General features: G+C 40.7%; 1 protein-coding gene across 1 annotated transcript; it reads right to left on the bottom strand.

The window, feature by feature from the left end:
* Nucleotides 1-8,207: 8,207 nt before the first annotated feature.
* On the bottom strand, nucleotides 8,208-10,518 carry SLITRK1 (SLIT and NTRK like family member 1). Its single transcript, XM_029601730.1, has one exon. The coding sequence runs from the start codon at nucleotides 10,500-10,502 to the stop codon at nucleotides 8,418-8,420; it is 2,085 nt and encodes a 694-aa protein (XP_029457590.1). The 5' UTR covers nucleotides 10,503-10,518; the 3' UTR covers nucleotides 8,208-8,417.
* Nucleotides 10,519-21,224: the final 10,706 nt, after the last annotated feature.

The following is a 21,224-nucleotide window of genomic DNA, read 5'->3' on the forward strand; positions in this document are numbered from 1 at the left end:
GCCAGACAGAGATGCATAGCGAGACCATAAAAGGAGTATATTCTCTACAGGGCAGTGAAAGGAAAGCTATTTCCGCCCTCCTGCCTGCCTTTTCCTGAGAGGCAGCATCATGTTGCACCAGATCTCCTAAAGCCTCAAGAATGAGTTGGTAGGATTTTGTTTTACAATCCAAATGCCACTGTCTTTGTGCCTTTAAAATGCTGTGTCTGCCTCTGCTCCTTAAAGTGTTTCTGGGACAGAGGGACAGCTTTTACTTCAGCATGTTGCACTTAGGTATGTGCCTACATGGCCAAATGGAAATCCATGTCTGTTTACAGGATATGAGAGTCATAGGAGAGAGATTTTATAAATCAGAAATAAGGACCGGAAAGATTAAATCTTATGAGTCCCACCCCCAACAACCAATAATTCTGGTTCTTGTGAACCTCCTGTTATTACTCTTATTGAATATATAAAGGTGAATGAAAAACATGAAGCTATTATATTCCTTGGAGAACTCCAACATTAAAAAGCACCAATAAACACACTTATATATAGTTGCACACACATACCCATAAATCTAATTTTAATGCTTCTTGGAGACAAAGTTATTTGGACTGCAACATGTGGCCAACATTTACTGTGAAACTTCTTAATAAATAAACCAACAAATAAAAAACATTACAAATAAAGCTTTAACTATTTTTCATCAACTGGTTAACTTTCTTCCTAATAGGGTGCCTTTTAGAGTTTTATGAGTGCAGCTGAACAAGTTCCAGCCCCCAACTCCTCCCAACTGTATTGATGTAATGATCAATGGTCACTATATGGCTCATCCCTCACAGTGGAAAAATCCCTGCCACTGGTTTGTGGTCAATGTAAGGTGACATGGAGGACAGGTGGGTCCAGCTGAGGGGATACAAGAAGGGAAAGCAGGACATCCCCCCATCTTTGCTATCCCCAAAGCATTAAGAAAATAAGAATTCCTCCTACCCATGCCCCTATTATCAATTGCCATATATTTATAATTCGTGCTTGCTTTATGTCTTAAATGAATGGGAGTGGGATGCCTGAACCATTATTCATTCAGAACACTGTGGATCTGCCTTGATGGATGGCAGTGAAGAACAACGGGTGAACTTGGAGAGCCATTGGTGTGATTGGAGGTCATTGCACTGGATAATGGTAGTGTATGTGTAATTGTGGCCCATCTGGGATGTAGCAGGGAGTCTAGATGTTGACAGGGCTCTATTGCTCAGCATGCAGAATGTCCAAGAGTCACCTAAAAGTCAGTAGGGCCTGAAGGTATCCCTTCTTGCTAGGTTGTGGTGGATGGATTACCCTAGAATGGGGGAAGGAGAGAGGGCAAGGAGGCTTCTGTATTATGTATAGCACTCTGGATAACCAGTTTGCATGTCTGCACTATTTTGTTAAGTGATTATGTTGATGCAGGCCTATGTGAAGGAGGGTGCATGCAAAACAAAGAGAGTCATGGCTACCCATGATATAGAGTTTAAACAAACACTCCAGTATTGTAATATACCAAGAATGCAGCAAGCATCTCTCTTTCTTTTTTTCTACATTTCCCTTTCTCTATCTTCCTTTGTCTCTCTCTTTAAGATATCATAATTTCAGAAAGGCCCTTGTAAAATCATGGCCAACAAAACATTTTTTTCCACAGAGTTAATTGCATTTATCTCAGACTATATTTTCTTATATCAGAGCAATATGCCTATGTTTCTCTATGCAGTTCCTCTCTATCTAGCTTCAGCACCTGCATTGCACTAACTCTAATTAATTTAACTGCACAGAGCACATTCCTCTGGAGCTAAATGTTTCATGTTGTGTACTGATATGCTGTTTTGGCTAGTGACAGCTTCTTTAATATTGGTATGACATACTAGTCCTAATATGTGCGCTCTTCTCAAGGGATGTGTTAAGTGCAAAATTAGCATGATTTTTTTTCATTAAAAAAGATAATTCTAAAATCATTATTGTGAAAATCATTTAATTATGCATTGTGATCAGGGGATCACATCTGTTATTGTATATGTAATTCAATGCATAACAATGGTGTGAAGAATATATGAAAGCAAAAAGGAGAGTCAAGTGTAGCCTCAAAAAACAATAATTGTAAAGGAAAAAAGGAGAGGGGACACAAACTATACATTTGTGAAGAATATATGCACAGTTACACACTAGTATTGCTCTTTGCAAAACCTATATATGTACATACACATTAATATAAATGTACTGTTTTCAAAATGTAACCTTTCATGTCAAAAGATACTTATTATAGCTTTTTCTTGTTGACTTATAATCATTAAATGCTTGAGTCACTGAAGAAAACTTAACCCATATCTATTCAAATCTGGTACAGCACATTGTGCAATAGAAGGGAAAGAGTTAAAGTCCTTCTTTGTAGAAAAAGCCCTACATCTTGTCTATGAATCACAAGCCTGCTTTCATGTACATGTAGCATGACTCCCACATAGAGGACAGAAGTAAAATTAGCATTACACGTTTGTGTTTTGTTTTTTTCAAATTATGCTGAATACTTGAATTTTTCAGCATTGAGATGGTTCAGGGTAGGTTTAGCAGATTATATTTCATAATATGCTAAATTATATCTAAATGTAACATAGTATCATCTTCTTCTTGCTACAGGTCTGTTACATCTGGGGCCTCTACAACCCAATGTAATCATGGAAGACAGTATATATATATATATATTCAAAATTTCAGTCAATAAATAATGAAAGTGCTTAGAAACAGTGCTCCATTGCTGACAACTAATTGAGAGTTGAGCAAGACATTCAACCTCAGTCTAACACTATAATAAAATATATTGCCCCTTTTTTGTTCCTTCATTATTTTAGATTTTCATGTTTTCTTATAATATTCAATAAAATTTATTGAGTCTAAACCATTGGAACATATTTTAAATTATATTTAAAAGTGAAATAAAAGAAAATAATCTATAAAATGTACATGTCAATTCATTGCAGAACAGTGGTGAAAGTAAGCAGATATCTATCTATCTATGAGTGTGTGTATGTGTGTAAAATTGCATCAAAACATAAACATTTATAACAGTTGACCCAATCAAAATGTAAAATACTTAACCATGCTTTTTTGCTTTATGGTAAAGGGTTGTGTTTAAAGCTTTCTATGGCTTAACAAGCCAATCAGAAACTGCTTAATTCTTAGAAATAGCACTAAACAAGATCTCCAATTCTGTCTTTTCTATCTGCCACTAGCAAAATCTCCTTTACTTTGATAAATTGAAGAGCAATTCAACTGGAAGTAACATACTTCACATAGAGCTTATAGCATCGGAAATACTGATCATGAAAGTTAGCCAGAAGAATACTATGCAGCAAATAAAAAGCCTGGTGCACTAACCTGTGAACACTACAGCCTCACAAACATGATTACTTAAGGAAAAAACTGCAGATAGCACATGTAATCACATTTTCAAATTTCTATGAAGCTATTTGCATTTTCCCTCATGTACATTTGTGTGTGTGTAGCCATTTGTAAACCTTGTGTAAAATTATTAATGAGCTGAAAAGTCATGCAAATTACTATATCACAGTTACACATGGAAAATTGTGAAACATGACTATTTTGCCATGTGTAATTGTATACCTCAGAGAGAAGTAATTAAACTTTTCAGCAGTAATGTCTGTGTTTCCATGTAGACTTTATTGCAGTGAAATAATCCCCTTAAAGCTATTTAAATGAGCCAGTATCACAAGAAACAATGTATATGCTACCTGATGATGCCTGTGAACCCACTCACAAGTTAGTAAAGCTGTACCAATATGAGAACTGGAGGATTAAAGCATAATGTCTATAGTTTCCATTTATAAAAGCAATAAAATATTTTATACATTTGCATAACAAATATGAACTGCATAAATCAACTGTTAATTCATTATATATGTCAGTATTCCAGAGGAATGAACTTTTCTTTGTTATCACATCTTTACTTTCTATATATAAATCTTGAAAAGCCACAGAAACAGTTCTAATTGTCCATATAGCTATCTTACTTATAAATGGTTATGGAATACCTACAATTCTTAAATGGCCACTGGCATTCCTTATATTCTTTGCTCAAGTTCACTCTTGTTAGACATGACTGCATAATAGGCTTCAGAACTGGCTATTATTTTCTGCATTTTATGTTATGTTGAATGAAGTCAAATAAACCGAGATGCTTCCCTTTATGAATATACTGTTTCTACATCTTGCAACTCTGTACATGTAAAGGAATGGTTACAATGTGTTTAATAAACAGTATGTCTTCTGAGGCACACATTTGTATATTCATAATAAGCAATGTTGCAAACTGCCATTTTTCATGATCAGTTCTGAAAAGACTCATGAATTAAAGTAGTGTATGGCAAAATGGTCTTAATGTCTAACGCTGCTAGACCGTGTCTTTAGTGGCAAATATATATACAGATTATTTAATGTTACATATACTGATATGAAAATGTTTTGCAGTGCTTGATATTAGTATATGAAATGGTGGCTTCACATTTCCCATTTTACTGCATTTCTTCTAAAAATACTTTAACAAATCTGACATTATCTTGTAGCATTGGGTGGAATGACTTTCACTGCTGTCATTGAATTATGATTTTATCCTATGTGTGCTAGATTAATTTGAGGAATGGAAGGCAATTTTAATCCATAGTACTCTATTCTCATCATACTTTCCTATATGACTAAGAGCTAGGATCCTCGATGTATTAATGGGTCCCGTTCCACCCCCCCCCCCCCCACCCCTTCCATTTTCTATCTATGCAAAAAATACTTAGTACATCAGGCTTTAGGGCTGTGGTTGTCAACCCAGACCCAGCCAGTCTGTTTTTTTAGGATTTCCTTAATTACTATAGATAAGTATAGCTGCATGCAATGGAAGTAGCGTGTACAAATATTTATCAAAGGTTTCTATTATGGATATCCTGAAAACAAGCCTGACTGGTGCTCGTCTGAGAACAAGGCTGAGAACCACTGATTAAGGGCCTAGTTAACCAAGGCTTTTCCCCCATTCTGGGGTAGATTTTAAAAGAAGAGCGCGCGGCCTACATGTGCACGCGCTACCCGGTGCGTGCACATGTACGCCCGATTTTATAACATGCGCGTGCAGGTGCATGCATGTTATACCGTGGAGGCATGTATACCGTGGAGGCAGTGCACGCAAATGCATCACATGCATATTCAGTGTGAATATCTTAAAAACCCAATCAGTGTGCAATTCTCGAGGACCAGAGTTGCCTACCCCTCTCCTAAGTGAATAGGGCCTCTGTAAACATAAGTTCAATAGGGCTCATTTACAAAGTGCTAATTCTGGAGAGAAGAGTTTACTCTGCATGTTAACACTGTAAGCATATTTACAAAGTGGTGCTAATACCCCTATTGCTGAAAATAGAATTGTGCTGTTAGGTGGAAGCTAATAACACTGCTATATCATCTGAATACTATGAATATTGAAATGAATGCATACTATTCTAATTATATGAGCATGAACAGTAAGGTGAGGGCAAATTGCCTCATGGAATTCCATGAGATCTTGGGGGTGGGAAGGGAATTCTGTCTTGGCTATTTTTGTTTTGTGCTCTATATTTCTGAGGATTGAAAAGCATGGTTAAATGTGATCAGGTTATATTTGAAAATGGTCTCAACTTTGATTTTTTTTTTTTCAGTTTTGCCATTCAAAACTATCCATATTGTAATAATATTATGGGCTTCCTATCTGGGTAGAGCTCAAAAGGAAATGTATGGGGGCTGGGCTGAAGCAAATGCTGGTGCTGGTACTATTTATAGTGCTGGTTCTTTTTAAAGAGTACACGACTTGCTCCGTGATTCATAATCTTCTTGGTGGGAAAAATTGTGCTTCAGCTCAGTACAGGGCAATTTAATATTAGCTCTTCCTTGAATGTCATTTGACTTTAAAATTAAGGCCCACTAGGCACAATAAAACATTTGTATCTCTGCTTTCACTTTTGAATATTTGTCAAATTGTAATACTTTTAAAGGACTAAAAAGAATGATGTTGGGTTTCATGCACTTTGAAGATCGTGCACACTTCTTTTTTTATGCAGGCCTGTGAAATCTCTAAAACTCAGGCAGCACAATATTTTTCAAACCCACAAAGATTTCAGGTTTCTCCAGGACTCTTTTGAACCATTCAAGCTTAGTTAGGAATAATAGTATCAACACCTCTTGTGACTAAAAAACATCTGTTCTATTACTTAAGACACATAGAGTGATTTGACAGGAACATAGGGGGTCCCCAAATAAGCAACAGGGAGCAAGTATGGCTTAAGGCCACTGAAAAAAAATCATAATTTCTAGCAAAAAGGACCATTTTATTACAAAAAAAAAATGTTTTACAAACCAAATAGAACACAAGCCATTGTTAGAGATCACTTGATTTACAAATGATTATGCCTATGATACTGTGGTTCTAGATAAGAACTCACACTGCTCTTTGGATGTTCTTCAATGCCTGGGCTTAGGTTTTTACCATCCTTTTAAGCTGCTGTCTGAACTGTCTCTCTGTTTTCTCATTAGGTATCCCCAAGATGGACATTTTCTATAAAAGCATGCCTGATCAGTATTTGAAGTTTCCTTAGTCCCTTAAGGTGTTTTACTCTTTAAAAAAAAATCTTCTGCCCGAAGAAAGCCAGAAGCAATGTGACTGAAACGTTTCTTTTTCCCATTGGATCTCCAGATATAGGTTGCATTGGATTTCAAGAGGCTTTCTGTCTTTACATGTATTATCAGGTTTGTGCACCTTCTGATACTGGATGAATCAAAGAGAATTGAGTTAGATTGGACAACAGTATTTAAGATTTAGTTCTATGCAATAACATTAAAGGTAATGCTGCAGGAGACTACTCATTATTAATTAGTTTTCAAATTTCCAACAGATGTTGAAGCCAAATTATCAGAAGACTAGACTGTCAATCATTTATACAGCATAATATCGGTATGAAGTGCTGACCAATGAAATTTAGAATCAGCTTAAGGAGAGTGATCTATGCAGAGTCAATTAAATCAAATTTAGAGTAGCATCCTCAATATATCTGCAGCGAATGCAGGGATATGGCAGTTATGAGTACAAGGATTAATTCACTGTCGCATGGAAAAGACATCCCTGCATATTTACATTGTAGCCAGACCCTCTGTGTTCATCTTAGGTATGCAGCAGTGTATCGGTTCCCCAATACCAATCAATCTAGATTCAGATTGAATAATGCTTCAGCAATTAACAACTCAATATTGAAAACAGTTTCACTTTAATACTGAAAAAATATGCCATTATAAAATTCGCGAATATAATTAGTGAGCGTCATTGGCGTACTCAGTTTTTCTTCCTCAGTTAAATTATGATTTACAACAGCACAGAATTTCTACCATTAACTTTGTAGCCTAAGCGTTGGAGTGACATTAATTGGTCATGCTCAACTGCTTCGGAATTTTCTGAATGTTTACACTGTTTCAATAATTTAAAAAAAAAAATAAATTAAGGGTATTAATTTTGCATTCGAATGAAAAGACATGATCGTATACGTTGTAAATAAAATAAAAATCGCATTGCAAAATATTTGCTGAGGAGATGCAGCAGGGGAATAACTCAAAGTGAACTGGTGAGCATCCATGCAAAAGTGTTTTAAATAAAATCATACATTGTTTTGCTTCACAGTAAAAGTACGATCTGTACTGAGTACCCATAACACAGAAAAATAGAGAAATGGCATTTTAATTATATTTGAACGGCATAGAGAAAGTTGGATACGGTAGGACTTATCAGGTAAAGAGAGAATAGTTGGTATGAATAGAGGTTGTCTCCTGTTTGCCGGTGGTGTGTTGGACTGTTGGATCCATGCGAGCCATGCAGCACTTGGTTTAATTAGTCACTTATTTACAATACATTCATGCTTTCGTGCAACTTTGTCCCTCCCGGGTTTGCCAGAATCGACATCCGACACTGTGCAGGATGTCCCCTCACACCAGGCTTCTAATCCACAAAGACAACAACCCTTGCAATAGTACATATGTATATAGAGATAGGTATTTACATTTGTTTTTGTTTTTTTTTTTACAGTTGATCCATCGTCATGTTTTTCATTCCGACCTAGTGCAGTATGTGCAGAAGAGTGCATGAATCACTGCTCAGTGTTGCCTTCAAATGGCTGTGTTGTTCACATGAGTGTGCTTCACTATCACTGAATGCCAGTTTTACATAGCTTTTTTTAGAGGAAGGTAGCTGCTGTATGTAGAAACGGCCTTTTAATATCAATAACACAATGGCAGGAGATGAAATAGTAACGCACGAATCATTGTTTGATGTGTCTATTTTTTGTTTTACACTGGGTTGTCTTAAACTGGGAGGCAATTTTGACTACCACTCAAGTCTAGTCTGACAGTGAATGCGTCCCACAATCGTATACTCTGTGGGTCCCATCTGCATTATAGGGGCCACTGTGCCAGTATGAAGAATCGCACACTGTCTGCAAGGAATTGATTTCAGATGCAGATGAGTTAGCATCCCTTCTCTTTGATCTCTTTCTGTTCCTTAGGATAAACACCAGCATGCCAACCACTGTAAAGGCAGAGGTGACAAACACCAGCAGGAGTCCAGGTACCAGAACAGAGATAGATACCCTGCTGGTTTCTAAGTAGGAATTGGAATGAGTGCCTGTCTCCGCAAGCCCCGTGCTGTTTTTATTGGAGCTGGATGTGGGCGAGATTTTTGCATACAACAGAGGGCACATCATTTCATTGGAAAGGAACTTGAAATCCTTCCCCCAGAATTCCTCCGGGAAATAACACTTGAGATCGCTCACAATCACCTCGGTCCCCAGTCGTTCTGCCCATTGTTTGAAAGGCACATTATTACAGGAACAGTCCCACTGGTTGCCATGTAAGTCTATTTGTATGATGGAGGTCAGCTGATCCAACACCCCAGCCACAGGGAGGTACATAAAATAATTGTTGTGCAGACTGAGTTTGGAAAGAGAAATACCTGCAAACACATCCACAGGGAGGGATTTCAGGAGATTGTTGTTAAGGATCAGAATCCTAAGGTTAGGCACAGGGTTAAAGGTGCCCGGAAGAATCAACTGAATAAAGTTAAACTCCAAATTGAGATACTCCAGGTTTTGTAGCCCTGTGAATTTTTCAGGCATTAACGTGTCTAAGCAATTCTTATCCATGTACAACCATCGGAGTTCAAATAGGTTCTGAAAGGTGTTATTCTCTACGATTCCGATATTGTTGTTTCCCAGATCCAAGAGACTGAGGTTTCGGTAATCCAGAAAATGCGATTTCCTGAGGGTGTGTATTTTATTCTCTCTCAGGAACAGCTCCTGCACATTAGAAGGCTTGGGCTCCAGATCGGCCAAACTGTTCACATTCTTGTTACTGCAATCGACCTTTAATCCCGAGCCGGGGATCTGCTGACCGCAGCTACAAACCGAGGGACAGGGGATGTTAACCGACATCTTTTTTGCGAAAATTGTGGAAATAGCCGGAGTGGGTCTGTTTTTTATCTGCCAGTTGCCTGGGATCTTTGTGCCCCCGTTGGCGGCGGATCCCAGGGTAGCTGCTTCGTTCTGGCTATTTATTTTAAAGGGGGTTGGTATCGGGCCAGGGTCGCAGGTCTCCTCCTGGGGAGGGGGAGCAGCCAGACCGGAATCCACTCCGTTTTTCGAGGGACACAGGTCTTGCTCGGTGGTTTCATTCAGATCGTTGCCCTGCAGTCTGGTGGGCGCTTCGCAGATGATCCTACCGATCAAGGCATTTTTAGGGATGTTTTCCAACCACTCTTTCAGAGAAAACAGATCACAGCTGCAATCCCAGGGGTTATCCTCTAGAAGGATTTCGGCGATGCCTGGTATCTGCTCCAAGACCCCTTCGTAAGGCAGGGTTTTGAGTCGATTTCCCCTGAGGTCCAGGTGGGTGATCGGGACGTACTGAAACACGTTGTTAGGCAGGGTGCTGATGAGATTATCATTTAAAATCAAAACCTCCAGCTTGTTCAAGTCCCTAAACGCTCCGGGGTCAATATCCCTTAGCAAATTAAAATCAGCCTGAAGGTATTCCAGATCGTCCAACCCCAGAAAGGCATGCCGTTTGAACAATTTGATCTTGTTGTTATTTATGTGCAGACGTTTCACCAGCTGCAATCCAAGAAAAGCCCCCGGAACAATGTCATGCAAGCCGTTGTTTTCCATGTGTAAGCTGACTGCATTGTAAAAGTTAGCAAACTCATTAGGGAAAAGTCGCGTTAGGGAATTTCCATGCAAAAATAAATGATAAAACTGGGAAGTGGGGGCGGTAAAATGCTGCAGGTTTGAAAATCCCTTTTTCTCACAGTCTACGTGAAGATCCCCTTCTACCTCGTTGCAGGAACAGATCTTCTCTTTGCAAACGTCCCTTGTAACGTTTCCAGCGGCAAAACAAAGAGACGTCTCCAGCAACAAAATCCAAAGCAGCATTTTTAAAGAGAGCAAGTCATCCCCGATCTCATCACAAAGTAACGGCAAGCATCACTGTCATCGCAAAGCAACAATAATAACAAATAAATAAATAAAGTTAATTTGAAATAAATGTCAGTGGGGAAGGATTAATTCAGACTCATTCCTCCTTTCTTTCCTCCCCCCCACTGCAACAAGCCCAGACGCCAGTCAATAATATCCACAAACAATAATTATATCCAGAAACTATCCAGGCACGTACTGCAAGGCACGCAAAAAAAAAAAAAAAAACCACACAAAATTAAAAAAAGTGAAAAGAAAACCCCTCTCCCTTTCCCCCCAACAAAGGGGAGGGGGGAACTAACCGGTTCTTTGGCAGGCTTCAGTATTCATAAGAGTAGAAATGGTTCTGCTAATTATAAGCAAAGGCATTTTCGAGACAATCGGGCAGAGTGCAGTGTGGAGGCGAGCTATGCATGGCTTTGCTCAGGAGTGAAGCACTGACCTTGCTGTTCGTCCCCTTTTTTTAGTTTTGTTTTAATAAAGCAGGGTCGTTGCTTGATGCTTGTTGGTTCCAGGCTGCAGCTGCTGCCCGGTGCTGCCCAGCCGAAGTCCCTCTGGTGCTGTTCAGTCCCCCTTGGTGCTGAAATCACGCCCCAGCATAAGGATTCGCCGCCGAGCCAATGGCGCTGCAAAATTTCCGCAATCACTGCGTTTTTTTGTTGTTCATTTCACCCTCCTGATCTCTTCTCCTCTCGCCTTCCCTCTTTTTTCATCTTCCTCTTCGTCTGTTTCTGAATTACACTGTGTGTGTCTGTATTACAGAGAAGAGAGGAAGAGAGCGAGAAAGAGAGAGAGAGAGTGAGAGAGGAGAGGGAGAGAGAGAGAGAGAGAAGGAGAGCGAGAGAGAGAGACTTGCTAAGAGGCTCTGCTTGTTCCAGCCTGGTGCACTTTGAAAGATCTGACACCCTCTGCTGAGCTGCAGTGGCAAAAATCCATCTGCTGAGGGAATGCCGAAAAAAAAAAAATCAATCTACGTACAGGGCAAGCATTAAAAATTTTGCATTAATAGCTGTCGATCCTAAATGGATTCTTATGATTATCACCATTGTTATTATTTTAATATTTATTTTTTACAACCCCCTACCTTGGTTTTTCGTGAGGACTATATTTATTTTCCCAAGGAACATGAATAAAATTAATGTCATGGTGTCAAGCGAATAGCAATTTGAGGTAATTATACTGCTCGCCATTTTTTATCGTTCTTTTAAATGCATTTCTTTCCTCTCCCTGTAATAGTCGTTTATGCTATTTTGTGTCTTTATGCCTTTTATCTTTCGGAATGTGAGCCATCGCTCGAGCTGCATTTGTATAATTGATGTAGTCAGAAGGAGGAGTGGTTTGCAATATAGGAAACATTAATTCATGCTACAGAATGTCTCTATTGTATTTTCAGTCGGTATGCAAACTGGTAGCAATTGGTGGTGGTGGTGGTGGATGGGGGGATGGGAGGGGGTTGAGGGGTTCTATTCTGGATTTTTGAAAGGTCTGTACTAAACCAATTTAAATGTCTGCTCTACTCTTTTAGAAAGAATACAAGATTGCACTATGAAAAACTAATGAATAACTCTTGAAGACAGTGTAAAAGTTTGTAAATTATTGAAGAGGAAGTGCACACCAACCAGAAGCAAAAGGTTATGGGGGAGAAGTCTCAAATATTTGATAAATCTACCATAGAAATATGTGGAGTAAATAAACAATATTTTCTTGTTTCAGCACAATTGTAGAGGAAATGAAATGCTGTGAGAATTATAAGCTAGCTGCCTATACAATATGTACTGTGTGTTTCTTGTAATGTCTTGTGGTTGGTGCCTTTTATCCCAATAGATACACATGTCCTTACAATGAGCATTCACATGCTAGAAGAGCTTGGTTTTAGGGAAGAGTGTAAAGAGAATCAAAAAAACAAAAACCTAGAAAAAGAAGTAGGGGGAGGAGCTATGAAGATCTATTTATAGGAAATGTCAGCCTAAACATATGGAATCTGCATTAAATTATCCCTATTGTCTGCTTACTACAGTGCCTGGAGTTTCCAAAACACATTAGAAATCCTACCACCAATGATTTTACAAAATTAATTTAATTAGATTGTACACAAGTCGTAACAGCTGTGGCCATTTCAAATCCTCTTGATAAATAACTAGTCATTTAGATTTGTCCATTTTGAGAAACAAGCTTGGTGGATGGATTAAATGTACTGACAAAATGCCAGGAACACTGGCAGCTGGCAGGTAAATACAAAATCATGAAATGCACAGAATCAGGCAGTCTTTTCCTTGTTATACAGTGACTTGTTTATTAATATGGAACAATAATTCTGATTCAGGAGCAATGCAATCTCGAAAAGAACAGGGATGTATCTATATATAGTAGTTCACGTGATGTGACTGAATTTATTCTTCTAGAAAAAAGATGAAGAAAGTATGCCAATCCCATGTCTTGGAAGTATTGTGGCATTGAGTGTTTAGGTGCAGATCCCCAGATGTTGGAGATGCATTGGCCTGAATGCTTAAACCTGGGGTGGAAAAGAAGCCAACCATTGTCTCTTCTAAGGCCTTCTCCAGTGGTCATAAAGCAGTTCTAAGGACGCACTTTGGAGAAGGTGTCCTTCCAACTTCTGAGGCAGAGGGTTCCTATAACTGCCCAGTATTCTGGCAGAGGGGTGTGGGGGGTGTGGGGGAGGGGTAAAGCTAGCGCTATCAAGGAAAAGAAGAACATTCCATTCCCCAAGCCAAAGTTTATCTTTCCCTTCCCAGATGCATATTTACACACACACACACACACACAAACAATCACACACATTCTTGTTTTTCTAAACATCTACTATTTTTCCTGCCCACACACTTTCTCCCTAGTTCCTCAAATTCAAATATGTCTTTTCTCAACCTCCAAATATTGGAGAAAGACTAGCCAATGCTGATACCCTCTGAAGAACACTGCTGCTTTTTCCTGTGTTCTACAAATGCTAAGATGTTCTCAACCTTTCCCAGCAACCCTTGAAATAACTTCTCTCTTCTCTCTTCTCTCTGTTCTGCAACCATAGACTCTCAATCCTCTTCCAAAACTTGTTCTCAGTTTCTTTCCCTTACAACTCAAACAGTCTCAGCAACAAAAAAAATGCTCTTATGCAAGGGCAGGCTTCATTTTTACTGAGCCTGCTACCAAAGTAAAAAAATTGTTTGACTAAAATACAGGAAAAAAAAGGACACTTTCTGACTGCCTTGACACTTAAACTGCAACTTGTTTGAAGTGATGACACAAAGAACAACACGTTTTGCCTGCCTTGGTACTCTAGTGTCCTATCTCCCAGAAATCGGCAGTGAGTCAGTGACAGATTAATGTCCCAAGACCGTCCCAACACACAAGGTATATGTCTTACCTCTCTCTCACTCATTTATCTGAAATGTAAACACTTCCCTAATTATTCTCTTCCTCCATCTCTGTCTCGATTTGCCTATTTTCCCCATCCATTTCCTTTCACATACTAAGGCAGTATCTTCATGACTACACTGTTACGGTCTGGGTGTGGATCCTTGGGCCGACCGGCAGATGACGGTCGGAAGGCAGACACACTCAGCGAGGAATGGATCTTCACCTGGAAACCCGTGACCCTACCAGAGGAGCTGTTAGGGCCCGGGTCGCTAGGACTTAGGTGGCTTCGCCCTGGAAGTCCGAGGTCCCCCCAGGAGGAGCCCGTAGGGACCCGGACCGCTGGGACTTAGGAGAGTCACTGGCGTGAAGGAAAACCTGGAGCAGACTGGGGTCTGGACTGGCAGCAGACAGGCAGAATCGAGAGACAAACCAGGATCAGGACAGGCAGCAATCAGGCAGAATCGTGAGACAAACCAGGATCAGGAACACAGGATCTCAGGAACAGCAACTACTCTCTCCAGTGAGTGACCACGTTGCAAGGCAAAGCTGAGGAGCCAGGTGCCGGTTTAAGTAGTCTGCCGGCGTCTGACGTCAAGAGAGGGGCGGTTCAGCACTTCCGGGTGCTGGACCTACAAATGCTGGCTCTTCGCGCGCGCGCGTTCCCCAGCAGGGGGAGGGGCCAAGTACAAGCCGCGACGGCGTCTCCACGAGGGAGACGCCGCTGCCATGCGGCCAGGAAGGCCTCTCGCCACGCGGCTCGGGGTGCAGTTGGAGAGTCCAGAGGCCAGGTAAGGACCCGGTCGCCGCGTAGGCGACTGGGGTCGCAACATACACAGCCAGTTAGTTTTGGACAATACCCACAGGGGAAGATTTTCAAAGGGTTACGTGAGTAAGATACACTCTTAACCCCCAAAAACATACCCCTGCGCGCACTGAGCTTATTTTGCATAGGCTTGGTGGCCCGCGTAAGCCCCAGGACGCGCGTATGTCCCGGGACTTTCCAAAATGAGTGGTCCGGGGGCGGGGCCGGGGGCGTGCTGGCGGGCCGGGGGCAGTCTGGGGGCGGTCCCGAGTGCTCCGGCACAGCAACCTACGCATGTTATAAAATCGGGTGTACATTTGTGCGCACCTGGTAGCGCGCACAAATGTACCCCGCACGCGTAACATTTAAAATCTGCCCCACAATATACATGAATAGGTCTCCAGTGTAGTCAAATTTATCTTATGTATATTCATTGTAAACATTCTTAAACTTTAACTGGCCATGGGGTCAATAGGACAGTTTTGGGAACCACTGTACTGAAGGGAGCATTTATCAATGGTTAGTGGTAATGCTAAGAGTTTAACCAATGTACTTTTTTTTTTAAGCAATTTCCTAATCAGTGTTAACAGATGAGCACAGGATTTACTAAAGAGCACAAATTGCCTGCAATTTGTGAATCCTTACCTTTCACTTTCTGGAGGTAATTTTGTAACATTGTACATAAATTAGCTGGCAAGTATGCACATAAGTTACACTAATTTTTAAAGTAGACTTATGCTTATGTTTGTTTGAATTTTATTTTTGTAATACTGCATGTTCACAATTGCATCTGCTATATGGTATGCATAGTTTTTACTGAGAGAGTTTGCACACATATGTTTTAAAATCAAAACGTATGTAAGTCCCATCTCCATCCAATCTCTACCCTTGAAATGCCACTCTCCTATGCACTTAAGTTCATGAATAGCGTATATGTAAGTAATTTTATGCACATATAATTTATGACATTTTCTAAAGTGTAATTTCTGTAATGTGGATAAGTGCAAGGTGATGCATATAGGGAAAAATAACCCATGCTATAATTACCCAATGTTGGGTTCCATATTAGGTGCTACAACCCAAGAAAGAGATCTAGGTGTCATAGTGGACAACACATTGAAATCGTTGGTGCAGTGTGCTGCGGCAGTCAAAAAAGCAAACAGAATGTTGGGAATTATTAGAAAAGGAATGATGAATAAAACGGAAAATGTCATAATGCCTCTGTATCGCTCCATGGTGAGACCGCACCTTGAATACTGTGTACAATTCTGGTCGCCGCATCTCAAAAAAGATATAATTGCGATGGAGAAGGTACAGAGAAGGGCTACCAAAATGATAAAGGGAATGGAACAACTCCCCTATGAGGAAAGACTAAAGAGGTTAGGACTTTTCAGCTTGGAGAAGAGACGACTGAGGGGGGATATGATAGAGGTGTTTAAAATCATGAGAGGTCTAGAACGGGTAGATGTGAATCGGTTATTTACTCTTTCAGATAGTAGAAAGACTAGGGGGCACTCCATAAAGTTAGCATGGGGCACATTTAAAACTAATCGGAGAAAGTTCTTTTTTACTCAACGCACAATTAAACTCTGGAATTTGTTGCCAGAGAATGTGGTTAGTGCAGTTAGTATAGCAGTGTTTTAAAAAAGGATTGGATAAGTTCTTGGAGGAGAAGTCCATTACCTGCTATTAAGTTCACTTAGAGAATAGCCACTGCCATTAGCAATGGTTACATGGAATAGACTTAGTTTTTGGGTACTTGCCAGGTTCTTGTGGCCTGGATTGGCCACTGTTGGAAACAGGATCCTGGGCTTGATGGACCCTTGGTCTGACCCAGTATTTCATGTTCTTATGTTCTTATGTTCTTATGTAGGTAAAGGACTATTTTTCCTCCAGAAGACCCTTTGAAAATTACCCTCCTTGTAAGGAAACATGGCAAGCAGTTAATATATTTTTAAGGAAGTGGAACAATCTGTTATGGGAGTCTCTGTTTAGTGGACCCTTGGGCCGACCTGCTGGAGACTGGGAAAGGTGTTAACTGTTTCTAATGAATAGCAGGCCGGGAGGCAGATGTTCAGGCAGGACGTAGATGCTCTTCACCCTGGAAGCTGGTACTCCCCCGGGAGGAGCCCATAGGAGCCCAACCGCTGGGACTTAGGTGGCTTCACCCTTGGAAGCTGAAGCCCCCCCGGGAGGAGCCCGAAGGGGCCCGGCCGCTGGGACTTAAGCGGGTTGTAGATCAGGACAGGTAACTGGAACCAGACTAGGACAGTAGCAATACTGTAAGTGGGTTCGGGTTCTGGAACCAGACAGGAACTGTAGCAAGAGTCAGGTACTGGAACCAGGCAAGAACTGTAGTAAGATTCGGGTACTGGAACCAGGCAGGAACTGTAGCAAGAGTCAGGTACTGGAACCAGGCAGGAACTATAGCAGGATTCGGGTACTGGAACCAGGCTGGAACTGTAGCAAGAGTCGGGTACTGGAACCAGGCAAGAACTGTAGTAAGATTCGGGTACTGGAACCAGGCAGGAACTGTAGCAAGAGTCAGGTACTGGAACCAGGCAGGAACTGTAGCAGGATTCGGGTACTGGAACCAGGCAGAAACTGTAGCAAGAGTCGGGTACTGGAACCAGGCAAGAACTGTAGTAGGATTTGGGTACTGGAACCAGGCAGGAACTGTAGCAGGATTCGGGTACTGGAACCAGGCAGGTACTGTAGCAGGCAAGCAGGAACCAACCAGGTACTGTAGCAGGCAGGCAGGAAACAAGCAGGTACTGTAGCAGGCAAGCAGTAACCAGGCAGGTACTATAGCAGGAACGGAGCGACGAAACCAAGCGAGTCACTCCGGGGCACAGCGCAACAGGAAACCGGGAGGCTAACCCGTTGCAAGACAAAGACTGGATGGCCGCGGCCGGCTTATCAAGACCGCGGCGTCTGACGTCAGGAGTTGGGCGGAGTCACCACTGGTGGGAAATGGCCTAGAAAAGCGCCCAAGTGGCGTGTGTGCGCGCCTAGGAGCCGGGCGTCCATGGGAAACATCGCAGCGGCGCAGCCCCAACGGGGACGCCGCCAAACAGGTTGCAAACCAGGCCTCTGGAAGCGGGAGCAGGTCCGGGAGCCCGGAGGTAACTGCCTGGCAGCGGTGCTCGCGGCCAGAACCGCAACACAATAGTTAAACATTGCATAATATGAAATGCAAGGCACTGCAGAGGAGCTCCATTTGTGCTTCAGATTACCTTCTCCTACAAAGCCAGAGCAAATTGGTTCACAATGGATTTCAAAGACCTGTTAAAATTTTAAAACAAGTATTAAAAAAATTGAGACTCACCATACAAAACTGTTCACTTCATGGCAGACTTATTGACTTCCTATCTATCTTTTCTGATCCAAAAATCCATTGTGCTACTACTCTACTTCCCTGAGTGGTGGATCTAATGCTGTTTATAGTACCAAACTCTGACCTGCAGATTTTAGAAAGCACTTGTGTTGAACTTCATTCATGCTAAATCCATCATTAAATTATTCATTCTGGAGCAGTGCAGGGCTATTTAGCAGTAATGGTGGAATGAACAGCATAAAATAAGAAACAAAAGTCCTATGTCTTTTTTAATCCCAAACATTTAGTATCTCTATCATATGTGCAGTCGTCTTCTGTCAGTTTCACTATCATTGGGTCTCATTTACTAATCTTAATGCACAATGTGAAAAAGCCTTAGTAAATCAGGCCCATAGTCACTCATTATCTCCCACCTTCTCAGTCCCTCAGTGCCTCTTTCATTTCATTTCCCCAGCACCCTACAACTCACCAAATCCCTATCTTTTTCCCTGACACCTGTAGAATTTCTTGTTTAACCAGTAACTTACCACCTCTCTTCTCAACTGCTTTCTCTAATCATTTGATTCCTTCTCATAATTCCCAGCTCTTTCTTTCTTGTTTTCTTAGACACCCTTCAAATTCTGTAGATCAGGTCTCCAAACCTAGCCATTCTAGCAGTGATAAGAAATACTCTTGATGCCTGATGATGAGAAACTGATATCCCATACATGGCCCTTGAGGTTAATTTAATTGGCAGAAAAGAACATCAGTCTTTGGGTCCTAAGAATGAGGTACTAAAATTCCATTAATGATTGGATTTTGAAGTGAAAATGGATGGGATCTTCTTACAGTGTCCTAATATAATTAAAGTTTCTTTTGGTCCTATGATGCTAAAAGGCACCTTACCAATTAACACACATTTCCATAGAACATGTCTCTTTCATTATTCACTGCTATGAATTTTTATTCTTATGCAGTCTCATTGTTATAAAGCTACTCCACTGCCTCATTTACTAACTTAGAAACTTTCATATAAACTCCCTCTCTCCAACATGTGCTCATTTGTTCTCAGTCAATTAGCCATCTGTATGGAATCAGGTGAAGTCACTCATACAGTTCCATAAATACACGTCACTCACCAGAAAAGAAAGATTATGTCATGCACTCACTCAACTTCCAGTTCATATATCTTCAGCAGTCCTTCAACAGTGACTGGATTTATCTTTGAAATAGTCAGTGGCCTGGAAAGCTAACTTTCAGTGACTGAGTTACAACTCCTGAATTCTATGATAGCAGACTGAGCTTCTGAGCCTGGAATCAGCAGCAGCATTTGGTGGAACTGGACCTATGATTAAAGAAAGAGGTATGAGACTAAAATTAACTCACATACCCTATGATGCTTTCATCCATAGTGGGACTAAAGAGGGCTGCTGAAACCCTAAATTTGAACTTGATACAAATACTTCACTCTCCTCTTGTTAAATAGCACTATAGAAAAAATCTGCAGAAATTATATTTCCTATTAGGCATATGACAACTTGTAATATATCTCCCATTGCCCTCACCGAATTGATGGGCATATTTTAGAGTTATTGAAAGAATATTTCAGGGGTTTTGTGCTACACCATAACATTCTTAACATAAGGCTCATGTCAGAAAATAAAGAAATATCTGTCTTAAACCGAGTCAAGTCTGCTTGTCGGATCCAGCATGCATAGGCACAAATACATATCCGCGCATGTAGCATCTCCATGTAAGCTGGAAGCAGAAGGCTGGAACACAAGGGAGGGGAAAACTTCCCGATTCATGTGGCAGAAAGCCAGCAAGATGGTGGAGATACACAAGTTTGGAAAGTATAACCATAGATAAGAGAGGGGAAAGGAAACAGTGTGGGATCAAGCAAGAAAATGGGGAATGCTCTGGTCTTCCACTGAATTTTCATTGAGTGTCATCTAGTACATCAAGTATTCAGCATGACAATTTTATTTAGTTGTGCACTTCCCTATTTACTGAAGTCCTCGGAGAGTGCTGATAGCAAAAACACTATCTGCTGGTGGGTAAGCAATATTTGTGTATTGGTTTGCTGGGAAAATGTGTGTCTAAAACTTGCAAAAAAAATAGAGGGTTAAAGTTAATCTGTGTATCTATAAAGTGTGTTAAGGAAAATAAAGAGTTCAAATTATTCTGTGTGCTGTAATAGTTTGTAAAAGTCAATTCTATTATTGTGGGAAGGTGTGAGAGCTGTTTCCTGGAGAAATAATCAGTGGTAATTGATTATACCACTGATTCCTGTCACATAATTTAATATGTAGACTGTTACACATATTAGAACGTAAGGAAGGACATTTTTCAAAATAAAAGCCAGTTCGGGGTTTACATCAGCAAGGGAATAATTAACCCTGAACTTAGTAATTAACTGTAGTCCTATTGTAGGTCATTAACAAAGAGACTACCCTTAAATTTATTAGGGTATTTTAAATTGGATTAAGTGCCCCGACCCCATAAACAACCTTAACAATTCAGCAACATTAAGATAAATATTGCAGTCCAGCAGTGGGATGGCATCTACTCAGTCTTTTGCACCAAGTTCCACATGTATGATTATCTACCTGTTAGTGAGAGGTTGAATGTGTGCACCTGTGCAAAGAGCTCCTGTCTCAAAGAAAAATGCAAACTTTTAGGTAGGACATTGAAATCCAAAGATTTTGCCAACTTTGACTTCATTCCCTGGTGGGAAATGAATGCAAACAGTGTTGCAAGGTCAAGTTGCAGACTCCAAGGTTACTGACATCCTTCCTGACCATCTCCCAGTCCTTGTCCTCTCCAAATCTCCTTTCTCTTCCACCTGTCTTATTTTCCCCCCATATTACTAACTTGCTCCTGCTTCTGCTTCTAGTCACCCACCTGCTCCTCTTTGTTCCTGTGCCATTTTATCCTCCTTCCCACTGCCCTTTCCTCTAGCACTGCTGACTCATGTCCCTCCCTCCACCCTTACCATCTCCCATCTTGTCTTTTTTCATATGCCACATGCCATCTATTTATTTATTTAAAATAATTTATAGTCCACACCCTCCAATAATTTGGGGCAGGGAACAAAATAATACATGCATAATAACAGTATATAAAACAACATTACTACACTATTTTTCCTCACTCATCATCCTGTTACACCTATCCACTCCTTCATGCCAAC

Source organism: Rhinatrema bivittatum, chromosome 5, assembly GCF_901001135.1.
Source record: "Rhinatrema bivittatum chromosome 5, aRhiBiv1.1, whole genome shotgun sequence".
Classification (NCBI taxonomy): Eukaryota; Metazoa; Chordata; class Amphibia; order Gymnophiona; family Rhinatrematidae; genus Rhinatrema; species Rhinatrema bivittatum.